Here is a 14,263-nt window from a genome sequence, read left to right as displayed (position 1 = left end):
ATGACAAGGGTAGTATCCTTTCGCATTGTACATGAAACTTTTGAGGTTTCCATATGATTCTCCAACTTTGGCACCTAGGACAAAGCCTCTTCGAATTTGACCTTGAACACACTACTTTTTGACTCCAAATCCAGGGCCTCGCCTTAAAATTGATGTCCTTTGAAAATGCCACAAAGATAGGAAAAGTTATGGGAAACATCCCTGAGTTAGATTATTTTACATGTGTTGATTACTCTTCCAGCTTAGGTGCCTCACCAAAAAAATCTAAATTCCTTAAGGTCAAAATAGAGGTTAAAATATCGACACTCTGTAAAAAGATTTCAATCTTCCTTGCCCAAACCAGTCTCCAGTCAAAATATCATTCAAATATGAATGTTTATCTAACTTTTGTTACTCCTGTGGACGTCTTGGTCATACCCATCATCAATTGACATTCTCGATAAGGTCATCTGAATATTTTCACTTTGGTCTATGGATGAAGGTAGACAACAGTGTTTTCAATACCATACTATATCGGCCGGTATGACTGGTATATTCCGTATAGGCACTAGTCCGATACAGGTATTACATTTGTTTCATATTACCCCAAATATTGGCTTATATTTCGGCCAGTACCGGTCGGTATTTCGGCCTTTACATTTTTTTTTCATTTCTGTAAACTGCAAACTCATTTTTTGACCCTCAATTCAAACTAGACTATTTATAATTTATATATATGTATTTATATATAATTTATTCATATATAGAATATTATTTTGAAATATAATTTATAGATATATTTATATATATAATTTGTTCATATATCGACCATCTCGAAACGGTACTGGAATCGAAATATTTCATTCTAGTGCCCTAACCGATACGGCCTCTGGTACAGTGTTCAAAACTGTGGTAGACAATCCAAACCAGTCACGAACCAAGTCTCAAAACCAAAGGAACACATTTACCATTGATATTCCCTCCACCACTCGTTCCCCTCCATACTCTATTCAAATGGAGAATCGTCTTCCTCTTCATCATTTTACTGGCTTAGAAGAAAATGTTTTACAAGTTATCAACGATGCCTTCCATTCTCGCAAAGGAAAAGAGAAAATGGAGGTTACATCATAATCGACTCTTTGGGCTCACAACCGAATTTCTGCAACCCCAAACCTTTTCATTCTTGACAGTCCCAGCTCGGAGATTGTAGCAATCATCCACGAAACACCATGCATAGAATGTAGCCCTACAGTAACTTGACTCTTTAATGTCAGAAAATCCTACAGAGAGTCAGAGACACCCACATTAAATACAAATCAACTCACTCTATTTATCCATCTCCCTTTACCCTCGAGCTCACTAGCTTGCACTTCAGAAAACATGTTGTCCCCCACTCTACCCACGCACCCAAATCTAACCATACACCTGGCTCATCAAAATCCCTAAGAGATCCTTTCTAGTCCCCAAATCTCAATCCTGATCTCATCCCCTGACTCCCAATTAATTCAAACTTCCATTCTCTATCCCTGTAATCGAGAACCCTCTCATCCGAACCAATCCACATTTGGACTCTCTCTTTTTCAAATCCATTATAACCCGATTTGACCAACTTCTAGGCCCAATTGAACTATCACACTACAAGCATAAAATCTATCTCATTGTGAACCCATCTAGAAAAACAATTCTCTCATTAAGCCCTATAGAATCTAGCCTAGCCCAATTCCAATCCCCAATGTCGACCATCCCCTTTGAAACCCGCATATCTTTATCCTCTCACAGTGAATCTCTACAATTGTCCCTACCCCATCCCCCTATCTCTAATATACCAAAGCCTTGTGAATTTTTCATTTCTTACTCAAAACCTCCAACTACCCCATGGAAGAGGGATATTTCAAAAACTCTCGAAGATGGCCCCCTCTATTAATGTATCTCCCTCTCAATTCTTATCAAACAAACCCTAAAGGATAAAAACCACCAATCCATCAACCCCCTTCCCATCCTATAGAATCTTTATCTCCTAAAGGAAATATTCATTTGTCAACATTCATCTCATCTCAAAAAATCAACTCACATGCAAATCACGTCCTCCTTCAAAAAAATAAAGGCACAATTCATATCCAAAGCTCGACATCTATCCTTTTAAAGGTAAGCCCCCAATCCCTACTATCTAAGTTTTTCTCATTGCACCAGAGGTCAATGTGGCAGGCCATAAGCTATCACCCCCAAGCAATGAAGCTCCTCTCATGGAATTGCAGGGGCATAGCTCGACCCCATGTAATGCATAGTTTGAGGGTAAACATCAAGACTCATCACCCTGATGGAGTCTTCCTTGCGAAAACACTTTTGGCACATGAATATACTCAAGATGTTGTAAATAGATTAGGTCTTCCTTTCCATGTACATATTCTCCCATCTAGGATATGGAGAGCTTTAATTTTCATGTGGAAACTTGGTTTGGACGTGGAAGTTACAAATATTTCTAGCAATGTGATTATTCTTTTGGTGTACTTAGATCCAGTGCAAACTCCTTGGTTATTGACTTTTGTGTACTGCTCAGCTCTATATAAACACAAATCTAATTTTTTGAATCTATTAAGTATGATCATCAACTCCTTTCTAGGACCATGGATAGGCATGAGAGATTTTAACTCTATAGTAAACCAAAATGAAAAAAGAGGTGGATGCCCCTTTGTTTGCATGCTTCTCTAACCCCAATGGTCTTAATGTATTAATGGAGCAAAATGGTCTCATTGACTTAGGTGCTGATGGTCCCCAATTCCCTTGGTCAAATAGAAGAAATGACCTAACCAACATTCGGGAATGCCTAGACAGAGGCATAGCAAACAATCAATGGAGACTTTTATTCCCAAATGCTCATATCTCTAACCTTTTAATGGCCTCCTCAAATCATTCCCCCTTCCTTTATCAACTTCTAGTTGTTTAAACCTGAAAAACCTTTCAAGTTTGAGGAATTTTGCACATGAGACCCTTCTAGTGTTGAAATTGTCAAAAAAGCTTGGCTCCAACAAAATCTAGACACCCCTGCCTTTATCCTCAGCAAAACACTGAGGGCTACAAAAAATGCTCTAAAAAGCTGGAATAAGGAGAGCTTTGGTCACATTCAATCAAATATCCAATCTCTCAATGAAGCTCTCATCAATATCCAAGCCTCTCCATGTCTCCTTTTTAACAGAAACCTTGAAGAGCAGTTACAAGAAAATCTCAATGAACTTTTAAAAAGGGAAGAGCTGCTTTGGAAATAGAAATCTCGTCTTACTTGGCTTACCAGTACTAATTTGAATACAAAGTTCTTTCACTTGTCCACAACAACCAAACGAATGAGCAATGCGATTGACAACATGAAAATCGGCCAAGGTATGTGGTCTTCTGATCCTAGCATTATTCAAAATTCCTTCATTGGCCACTTCAATAGGATTTATACTACTTCAAATCCAAACTTCCCTATTGACTTAGAAAATCTTTTTCCCTTCAAAATTTCTCAATCAAAAAATATTTTCTGATTTCATGAGAATATAATTTCAATCCCATATGCTCATGAAATCAGTCTTGCCATCCAAAATACATCATCCTCAAAAGCACGTGGCCCAGATGGCTTCATTGGTCATTTTTATAAACTTGACTAGTACTAGTCCAATTGAGTTTATCATGGGGCCCTGTAATTGATAAATATTAATTGCACCTGACACAGTTTTCCATCTCTCTCATGGAGCCCACATGGCTGGAGCCATATTGTCATACTACGGCATACTATTTTCTACTTTAGGCTATAGTTTATTGTTTTTGCATTCTAGCATAGTGCAATTTGTACAAAAAGTTTTTGTCTTTTGCACCGACAGTGAGAATGAATGTCAGATGAACAGTTGATTTCAATGGTGGGACCCTTTCATTTTTACAACTTCCTATAAATATATCTAAACTCATATTAACATTCAAACACATCTGAACTCAACTCAAGTGGATCCCAAAAACTCATTCAATCATCTCAATTCACTACTATTCATAAAAAACTCAACTCAACTCAATTAAGCTTAACATCCAAATGCAGCCTAAGTCTTTGTTATCAATTCCTCTCTCAAAAGTACTTAAAAGTTTCATCCTTTTTAGAAGTCTCTCCAAAAAATTTATAACTCTTGGGTTTGGAAGAGTGTGTTGAAATCCAAACCCCTTGTCTAAGCAAATCTTTGCTTCCAAGTTGTCAATGGATTTAACACAACATTCTGAAAAAATTCCTGGATACCTTCACTGCAATATTTCAGACCATTACCAAATGACAACTCCATTAAAATGGATCCTAAAATAATTGTTTCCTCCTTGATGTTGGAACAACCCCATAGATGGAATGATATACACATTACAGCCTTGTTTAAGCCTAAAAGTGCTAGAGAAATTGTTAAAATTCATTTACCTTAAATTGATCATCCTTGTATGACAGACAAACCAATTAGGTAAATCACCCCTCAGGAAAATTTTCTATAAAGTCAGCCTATGACTACATCATTTCTCAGCAGACTATTCAAGTTTTTCATCCTTCTTCATTCACAAAATCAGATTGGAAAAAACTTTGGAACACAATCCAGGATAGACTAAGTTCTTTCTATGGAAGGTAATCTTAAATACACTTCCAACTAGATCCAAACTAAAATCCACTTTATTCCTCTTAGAAAATGAAGCACTCTGTCCCATATGCCAACCAGAAGAGGAAACCATAGATCAACTATTTTTAAGGTGTGCTCACTTCCAAATCCTTTGGAGAAACTCCCCTTGGCCTATAAGCATCTCATCATTTGCTACACAACCAATTGAAATATGGTTAAAAATGATCATAGATCCCTCCAAACTTTTCAATTATAAGAAAGATACGTTTCATAGTTTCCAGCTCTTTGCTATTATTGTATTAATGGACTCCATGTGGTTCCTGAGAAATCAAATCACCCATCATCTTCCTTGTCAACCCCCCATCCCTTTTACCCAACTGGTGATCAAAATCTTCACAAAACTTCAATGTATGTGGAATATAAAGATCCAAGTAAACAATAATCTACTTGAATGGTCCCCTCCCCCTATAGGACAATTTTCATTCTCCTATAATGTAGTTGTCGGAAAAAATGGATTTACTGCAGTTGCCATTTGTAGATCAAATTCAAAGGAAATCATTTTTGCGAAAACACAATATGTGGATTCTGTTAATCCAAACTTTGGAGAAGCCATGGCAGCAAAGTTAGCAATGGAGGCAATTCAATATCATATAACACAAATCATCATTGAAGGAGAAAATCACGTGGTAATTTCTACAATCACAAATCCTTCCAAATCTCTGGACTGGTCCATCCTCAATATTCTTAGTAACATTTCAAGCCTTTTGAAATCCTTCCAAAGTTAAATTACACAGAAAATTTCTCGGCATCAGAATTGATGGGCACACTAATTGGCGCAATGGACCACATCAAACAATGTGCTTGGTAGGATACCCATTATTAAAATTCTGCAATGTTTATTAGATTGTCATAATGGAAAGGATCCATGGAAAGGATCCACCCAGAACAATCAGTTAACTTGATCCATACATATACTTTCTTATTTGCTTAGAGAGGAAAAAAAAAAAAATCTCCCCAATAATAAAAATGTTCGAGCGAAAAACTTAAGCAAATCTTAATCTGATGAACATAGATATGAGGTTCAGTCATGATACTTCATAGCTAGCATAAAACTATGCAATTGTTAGCTTTTATATTCTTCCGTAATTAATGAAATCATCCTGTTCTAGATATTAATTTCATAAAATGCCATTTTATCCCCATCAAATTACTATTATTATTATTATTATTATTATTATTATTATTATTATTATTATTATCATCATCATCATCATCATCATCATCATCATCATCATCATCAAATGATCAAAATTGTCATTTTACCATGAAACTATCTCCTCTTCACCTCTTCTTTTGAATCATATGATCACCACGTCACCAGCCTTTGATCATTTATCTAATTAATAGACGAGTTTTAAGGATAAAGTAGATCGATTATAATTTATCATGTCTTGCATTTTGTAATTTAGAAAATTTATCATCTTTTGACAATTTAGAAAAAATTAGGAAATTACTAGTACATAATTAAAAAATGAGTTATGCTACAATTACTTTTACATACTCTTTACGTATTTTATTGATGTAATTGATAAAAAAAATTATTTTATATTAAAAAATAAAATAATCAATCATATTAATTAATAGAGTACATATAGAATATACAAAAATGTGACTTCATGTAGAGTTTTTGTTAAAAATAAAAAGATTGATTACATTTTAGACGTGATAATTGGGAAAATCTGAACTCTATTTGGACCAAGTGAACAAAGGATGCATGCCCCAATGACAGATGGACAGCAAGGATCTGGTCACAATATGCATGAGCTCCACGTGTATGTTTAAGTTCTACAAACGCTTGCCACGTGTAAAATCCATCAGAAACTCAAGAATAAAACGCCGTCAACGTATGACCATGCATGGTGCTCATGAGCCAGGTGATCAACAACAATGGCGTCTAACCTAAGCCCAGCATTTGCCTACACAGTCGTATACGTGAAGGACGTGGCCAAGTCGGTGGCATTCTACGCCAAAGCCTTCGGCCACAGTGTCCGTCGTTTAGACGAATCTCACAGGTATATTTTACAAGTCAAATCTAAACCGATAGTATATATATAAGGCAGGATCGATCCAAAAATATTGTAGATGAATGAATGTGTTATGGTTTAATATTTCTGCCTGGGTTGTAGGTGGGGAGAGCTAGAGAGCGGACAGACCACCATAGCGTTTACACCGCTGCACCAGCACGAGACCGATGACCTAACCGGTGCTGTGCAGACCGCCAGGTCCAGTGGCCAGAGACAGCCGGTTGAGGTTTGCTTTGCCTACCCAGATGTCGATGCTGCCTACAAGGTATATATATAATTTATATATACGTGTATGCCACAAATCAGCTTCCTTAATTATATTTATATATATTGTACAAGATTGAAATAATTTACATGAAAATTTTGGTACTGTTGTTGTAATTTAATGTGGATTGGGACAGAGGGCGGTGGAGAATGGTGCGGTGCCGGTGAGCGAGCCGGAAACAAAAGAATGGGGCCAGAAAGTTGGTTACGTGCGTGATATGGACGGGATCGTGGTGAGGATGGGGAGCTACGTGAACCCACCCAAACAAGACTGAGTTTAATTTTGTGGAGGGTTTGATCTTTTTGTGGGATCAAAATCCATGTAATTTCGTGCTTCTTCATGTGTTGTCATGCATGTTTCGATATATTTCATGTCTTATGTTATAATACGTGCTGTATTCTATACGAGACACATGTTACGTACGTACTTGGTAGGGTAGTGTACTCATGCGCGCAATTGATTGAGAATTCGTAAATCCCCGGGGACTATTTCAGAGAAGGGCATTTAATAAAATTGTCGGCTTTGGTGAAATATAGCCATCTTTCAATCGTGACGGCATTTAATAAAATTGTTGGCTTTACCTTTCAATATCAAGGCGAAAGGCCAATGCTTGATCATTAAAGATATAATTCTACGTTAAATTAGTAAAAATAATAATATAATAATTTTTTTTTAATAATAATATTTTTGTTTATTTTTTAATATTTTGTTACTATATATTTTAATATTTATTTAAATTATTTGTTTCTAAACTATTATTTTTCATCTATAAAAAATGTACAGGAACTCTACCTCCTGCTTGTATTTTGCACAAAAACGTACATTATCCTCCTGCACGTGTACAGAATCTCCTGCCTGTATATTAATTTAAATAGTTTCCTGCTTGTGTAATATATTAGTTTTTCACATACAAAAAATGAAATAATTCCATTGGTGTAGTTGGAGCATATTTTTAGAATAAAATAATTCTTTTGAAGATAAACAGTATTTTTAAATTTAAAGGAAATTTTAGTAGTACTATAATAGCTTCCTATTTTGACTATTTCAATATACATCATTTTATTGATATTTAGCCAAATTTGAAAAATGCAAAGATATTTAGGTAAGTCAATACCAGTGCTCTCAGCACAATAAAGGTCAAATACCCTTCAACCTCTTTTACCATTGTTTTATTATTTAATTTTCTTTTTCTTTTTACTCTTCGAATATGGATTAAAAATCTCATAACATAACCTTCTTATATAATCTAATCTAGAAGAAAATAAATTCAATTTTAAAGAAAAGGAATCAGAGAAGAAGGAAAATAGGAAGTGCAGAACAGAGGCATTACAGGCAGCTTCAATATCCAGATATATTAGGGAGGAATCCGAAATCATTTCTATTAGCTTGCCTACATATTTTGGTTTTGCAATACAACAAATAAAATAAAATAGAAAAAAAGAAACACATACCAGATTTGATCAGAATCGAAATCGATTCCTAGGGTTAATCCCAAGATACTCAAAAAGATAACATAAAGTACCCAACAAGACCTCTTGTCACCAAACGCCACTAACCAAAGCCTTTTGAATACATAGATGACCCACGTCATACAATTGACCATGCTGAGAAAGCCGATGAACAAAATAAGAGATAGGTGTGAGAACTTCAGCAGCATGCTAAAATAACCAACATATTGTCCAGTGAACCAGTCCCCCCGAGCACAAGAACTTAAAACCTCTCTCTGGCATTCACTAGCACAAAAGAGCATAGCACGATGTATCATAACATTTCTTGTGATTTTCTTACACATCGGCTGACCTTTTTCTTGAAATCATCTCTCCTGTCTCTCCATTCTTTCTGCAATAAGAGATGAAAGCATAGATCATAGAGCACGGGTTTGTCATATTAACTTCACAGTACTAAAATACATAATATAAATGATTTGGAGGGACAGATCGAAAGAACAGCAGTAACTTACCAATAAACGACCATAAAAGAGAAAAAAGGAAAATCAAACATCAATTTCGTTAAAGAAAAAAAAAAAAAAAAAGAACAGCAACCATATCCCAAACAGTCAACAAAATTACACAAGGACTTGGTGGATCAAAGCAGAAAATCAGTAGAGGAATAAGAAGGAAGCTATTTCCAAAGCACAGAATCATATGTGCTTGAGACCTTGGCTTCCTATACTTATTAGCAGACAATAAGCAGTCCTGAGGGTACCTTAGATATCAGCATTTGTAAATACCATTGCACATGATTAATTCATACCCCGCAAGCAGTACATATTAACATTATGACACTAGCCAGCAATAAGCAGTCCTGAGGGCATCTTGGATATCAGCATTTGTAAATACTACTGCACGAGATTAATTCATACTCAGCAATCAGTACATATTAACATTTTGGCACTAGCCAACACCTAACATTTTGGCAGTAGCCAACACCAGAGAAATAACCCACCACATGGTGGCGGGCACCACATTTCTGGATTTTGCACGGAAGTATAATGTTCCTTGATGTTCTGCCACCAGATTACATGGACCTTTTTTTAGTGAGAAGAAATCTGTTGAGACATTTTCCTCCATTCTCTCAAACATTCATCATAAACGGGTACTTCTCCAAGTATCATCAGCATATTTCACTCAGTTGCCTTGGACTCACGCAGATCCCTGATTATATGACATATTACATTTTTTTTGTTGGCATCAGGTGTCCGAGAACAAAGTCACATATCACATTTTACTCATCAAAGTCAATGAAGTAATCCGCGACATGTCCACTGTCCCAAGATCCTCACACAAGCACAGTATTCTTTGATGAGTTCTACCACCTACACAAGCGCCACCATATGAATGACTAAAATTAAGATATCAGCCTTTTTGTGTTCTTCATTCACTATGATGTTCATAATTCATTGGGTAAAATCTAGTTAAGAGAATTTAGTTCCCTCAATGGATGCTTTAAAAAAACTAGATTAATCCCCCTTTGCCTGGGAATTCCTATAAGATCCATTAATTTCCTCGAGTATGACAAGCTTTAGCACGTTCTTCATCTGTTAACTGTCTTTCTGATTAAAGTAATCTATCACAAGGCTATCAACATTATGGATCTCCCCGAGGGGTTACTACTAAAATTATGTTCATGTCAAACAATTCTATATCCACACTATAAGTTCTTTAATCACTATTAAGATAAAAGATAATAGTTAACAATCACTCACAGCAGCTTCCACATTTGCGGGAGATTCATCATTAGGACTGGAAAGCATTGATATTATACTTAAAACTATACTTTCAACCTGCAACCAAGAAAGAGAAAACACATTTGTAAGTGCAAGGTTATAGTAAAGATCGATCAATCACTTGCACCAAGCCATAGATATCTAGTGTGAGAGCTTCTGCCATACATTCAATCAAGGGTGAACCCTGAGCATAATATTTCAAGGGCATATAAAAGATAACTTAAATATAAATATAAATTGTCTTTCAAGGTGGTGGTTGATAGATCTAGTCTTAAAAATGGGTATTGTTTGAATCAAAGAACTAGAAGTAAGCCCACAAGTTGTAAGCTTTTTTACCCAAAGAAGGTGTGATGACATATTTGGGAAATAAGTATGCAAGCATTAGCTGGAATGGTTGGGTTAAAACGCATCTAGGTGTTTGTTTTAGTCTGCTATCAAATCCCAGGGCAGAACCCTGAACAGGCGGGTCTAAAACTTGAATTGTTTCCCAGGGCATTCAGGATGAGTCAAAGCAAGCTTCGAATCCTTTAAAACCAAGCAACAAAATAGTTCAATGGAAAATGGAAAATGGATTTGAGTATTTAGGGGAAGTGAAGAACTATCAAACTGGTCAGAGGAAGGAAAATGGAAATAGATTTGAGTATTTCGGTTTTAATGGACACTGTTCAGTTCAGATTTTGTGGATCACTGCCAATAATGATGACAGACACTCAATGTCTGAAAGTGATCATGGGGAACAGGCTTTTAGGTCAAATGCTCAACCATACTTCAGATGAGGAATTTAAGATGATTCACTAGCTTTTTGCATGTACCACATCTGATGCTATATAAAGGTGAGATAGAACCTTTTTTTTTTTTTTTTTTTTTTTTTTTTTTTTTAATGTCGGGGAACCTCTCCAAGGTAGGGCCCTTTGGACCCACCCCTGCAGAATAAACCCGGTCCCGTGCACCGCACCCTCGGAAGTTTCCCTACACGGAACTGGTTAAATCGCTGGCTTTTCACCAGGGGGTGTAGCCCCAAAGGATTGTTTGCACCTATGAGGTGTTGAACCTTGGACCTTGAAGGGAATGAGACCCCAAGACCAAGGCCTTCACCACTTAGGCGAACCCCTTGGGGTTTAAAGGTGAGATAGAACTTGATCACCATCCATTGCAATATAGCTCTACATTGCAAGATAGCTCTATTGTACTTACTATTATTTTTTTTATATATAAGTAAACAAAGTTTACTAATAAAGTATTATTATTAACAATCATCATGCTTGTATTGCATGGTAAATCCAGCAAAAACTACCACTTTCCTGTCAAGTACATAATATGTATACACGCAATCTACTAAAGCTTAATACAATAATTATTTCACAGTCCCTAGTTCTTGTAAGTTATAATAGAGATTTTAGTTCATTGAACCACTATTAATTTATTAGTTTATTGAACCATCACAAGTTTTATTTTTATACTTCAGTGTATCCAAACCAACCTGCCATTAGTATATTCACACACTCATCTATGCTCACAATCATATTTAATAGTATTTTGCACTTACAAAGAAATATTATAAAACATTTTGCAATTTAATCTACAGTTCAACAACTGCTTTAGAATATGAACATAGCACAACCTTCCTTGAACCAGAACTTGGAAAGCAAAGACTTCCAAGCTCAGATTTACCTACTTTATAAAAAGGAAGCAAGAGAAGACTAGTTTGAAGTGTTTATGACATACCGTATGAACCGGTGTCCAGCGTTCACTTGCAAGCTCATAGCCATTCGGGTCCTCACCAGGAGGATGTAGGATTGATATACAAACACGGCCATCAGGATAAACTGCAATCGATGCAGCAACCAAAATCAGTTTCTTTTTTTAAAAAAAAAAAGGTTTTAAAACCAACATCAGTATTTTTTTTTTTTTAAGGTGAAAACCAAAACATCAGTATTAGGAAGCATGCCACTAGCAAAATAAAAAAAGACCAAACATATTATACTTCATTAAGTAACCAACCATTAGGATGCCATATCTCTGAAGCAAACTTCACTGTCGGAGGGCTGTTTGGGTAGTTGGATGGAAAGGTCATAATGGCATTGAAAAAACCGCCCTCACTGCAATTATAGAGCGCACGATAATCACAATATGAACAAAAATTCACTCAACCATATAGCAAACATTTGGTAGATATCTATGTTTTTGGGACCATTCGGTAGATATTTCAAAAGCAACATTCAAACAACCAAACCCTTAACCAATGTTATTGGCTTATGCAAGCTATCAAAGTAACCAACTAAACAACCAAAAACAGCAGCGATACATCCCCGGACTTAGAAGCCGTGGGACAAATAGAAGAAAAATATCTACTATTATAACTGAAAAAAGTAAGACTCTTTGGCTTCTATGAGAAATTCTTTTTCTCTCTCTTTGCCCTCATCTTTTTAAACAAACCCGTGTGTAACAAAAGGTTAACTTTAAAATATGAAACTTTCAACAATTCCAAACCCAAACTAGCCGATTAGGAATTATCAGAAACAAAATTAAACAGAAACTCGTAGCCTAGGAACAAGCTAAGAGTTGCTTAAGCTTCCTTCTAAAATTTCTTTTCCCAATAATTGATAAATGGATACCCCATGTCAAGTTATCAACTGGCCTCAGTGGCCTATAACCATATGAAAACACGTCAAATCAAAGAATCCACAATCACCAAAGACCCAATTAATTATCAAATTTCAAACCCCAATAACTACTTATAGGTAAAGTCTCCACGAAACAACAATCCCAGGCCTCGATCCAATCCTAGAGCCAAAATTTACCGCCTCACTCATTATAGCTCAACCTCAAAACCCAATCAGTGATCCCATGAAAAGAAAGACACGAAATTTATGCTTATAAAACAATTTAAATGACTTACTAAAGAGTATCTGGAGGTCCAATAATGGTTACACTCCATTCAAAGATATTGTTCTCATCGACCAGGCCGGCGGAGAACCCATCTACGGGATTCTTGCAAAGATCTGCACCACGAAAAAAGATCAATCACACAACCACTCATAGCTAACCCCACAAAACCAAAAACAAACCTAAATTTAAATTTTCTGACACGCAAAGAGAGATTTGGGGGGGGGGGGGGGGATTATTGAGATGTATATATGCCTTTGAGCTGCTTTTGAAGGAGGAGGCTTGCTTGGGAAGACATGAGAGAGACGAGGCTCCAGAAAGAGAGAAGAGAGGATGGGGGAGGAGCCTGATCAGGCTCTGTGTATGCGGGAAGCAAAAAGACACAGAGAAAGAGAGAGTTGTACAGTCGAGGTATGCTTTGTATTTATAGATGAGTTTTGTTATAAAAAATTACAGTCGCGCAATTAATATAATTTTTTCATATTTAAAATTTAAATTAATATTATTTTTAATAAAATTTATTTTTTAATTTATTATATTATATTAATACACATATTAATATATAATTATGTTTATAACTATATTTTTTCTTTTATATAGATAGAACGTTCCGATTGCGGGCTCCCCACGACCTTTGCAAGTTGGGGTTGGGGTGTTCTCCCTGGTCAGGTCCAGTCCATTATCGCCGCAGATACATGTATATTCTTTTCCATAGACTTATTAATATGATCGTCACTGTTCATTCTTATCTATATTTGCAAAAGCAAAGTGCTACTTTGACTATAAAAAAAAGTGTGCAAATGAGTGACTGAATGAAATTATTTTATTTTATTTTTTTCGTATGAATAAAAAATAAATTGCATAACTGATTTTCCATTAAAAAAAATCAAAAATGAAAAAAAAAATTGCCATAAAACTTGATCCAAGAAGCACGATATTTGCAAATTAATTTTTTTTTAATGATAACCATGCGACGGGATAAATGTGTAGTATATAATGTTTTCCTTTTCATAATGTTAAGATATACATTAATTAGAAAAAATTTATTAATTTATTGTAAGAAGAAAATTATATTTGAATGAGATAAATGTATTGTTAACTTTGTGTTATTTTTAAGAATACAAATTTGGGACCCAAAAAAAAAAAAAGTGAGAGAAAGATAAAGAATTTGTTGGACAAAGACAACGTGTATGACTATTATTTATAT

At 35.6% G+C, this 14,263-nt stretch overlaps 2 protein-coding genes across 4 annotated transcripts; one reads left to right on the top strand and one right to left on the bottom strand.

Moving 5' to 3' along the window:
• The first annotated feature begins 6,505 nt into the window (after window positions 1–6,505).
• LOC122291933 (uncharacterized protein Mb0911c) lies at window positions 6,506–7,475 on the top strand. Its single transcript, XM_043099994.1, has 3 exons — window positions 6,506–6,667; window positions 6,782–6,944; window positions 7,081–7,475. Exons 1-3 carry the CDS (start codon window positions 6,543–6,545, stop codon window positions 7,216–7,218), a joined length of 426 nt encoding a protein of 141 aa, XP_042955928.1. The 5' UTR covers window positions 6,506–6,542; the 3' UTR covers window positions 7,219–7,475.
• Window positions 7,476–8,298: 823 nt separating this feature from the next.
• LOC122291932 (ubiquitin-conjugating enzyme E2 7-like) lies at window positions 8,299–13,468 on the bottom strand. 3 transcript variants are annotated; one of them, XR_006236810.1, is made up of 8 exons: window positions 13,312–13,468; window positions 13,070–13,172; window positions 12,172–12,269; window positions 11,896–11,996; window positions 10,150–10,227; window positions 9,390–9,759; window positions 9,150–9,285; window positions 8,299–8,783 (listed from the first exon to the last, which is right to left on the bottom strand). XR_006236810.1 is itself a non-coding variant. In XM_043099993.1 (6 exons), exons 1-6 carry the CDS (start codon window positions 13,352–13,354, stop codon window positions 8,706–8,708), a joined length of 501 nt encoding a protein of 166 aa, XP_042955927.1. In that variant the 5' UTR covers window positions 13,355–13,468; the 3' UTR covers window positions 8,299–8,705. The 3 variants fall into 3 exon arrangements, 1 of the variants encoding a protein (XP_042955927.1); XR_006236809.1 differs by lacking the exon at window positions 9,150–9,285; XM_043099993.1 differs by lacking the exons at window positions 9,150–9,285; window positions 9,390–9,759.
• Window positions 13,469–14,263: the final 795 nt, after the last annotated feature.

This window comes from Carya illinoinensis, chromosome 13 (assembly GCF_018687715.1).
Source record: "Carya illinoinensis cultivar Pawnee chromosome 13, C.illinoinensisPawnee_v1, whole genome shotgun sequence".
Classification (NCBI taxonomy): domain Eukaryota; kingdom Viridiplantae; phylum Streptophyta; class Magnoliopsida; order Fagales; family Juglandaceae; genus Carya; species Carya illinoinensis.
This window is presented reverse-complemented; position numbering and strand designations above follow the sequence as displayed.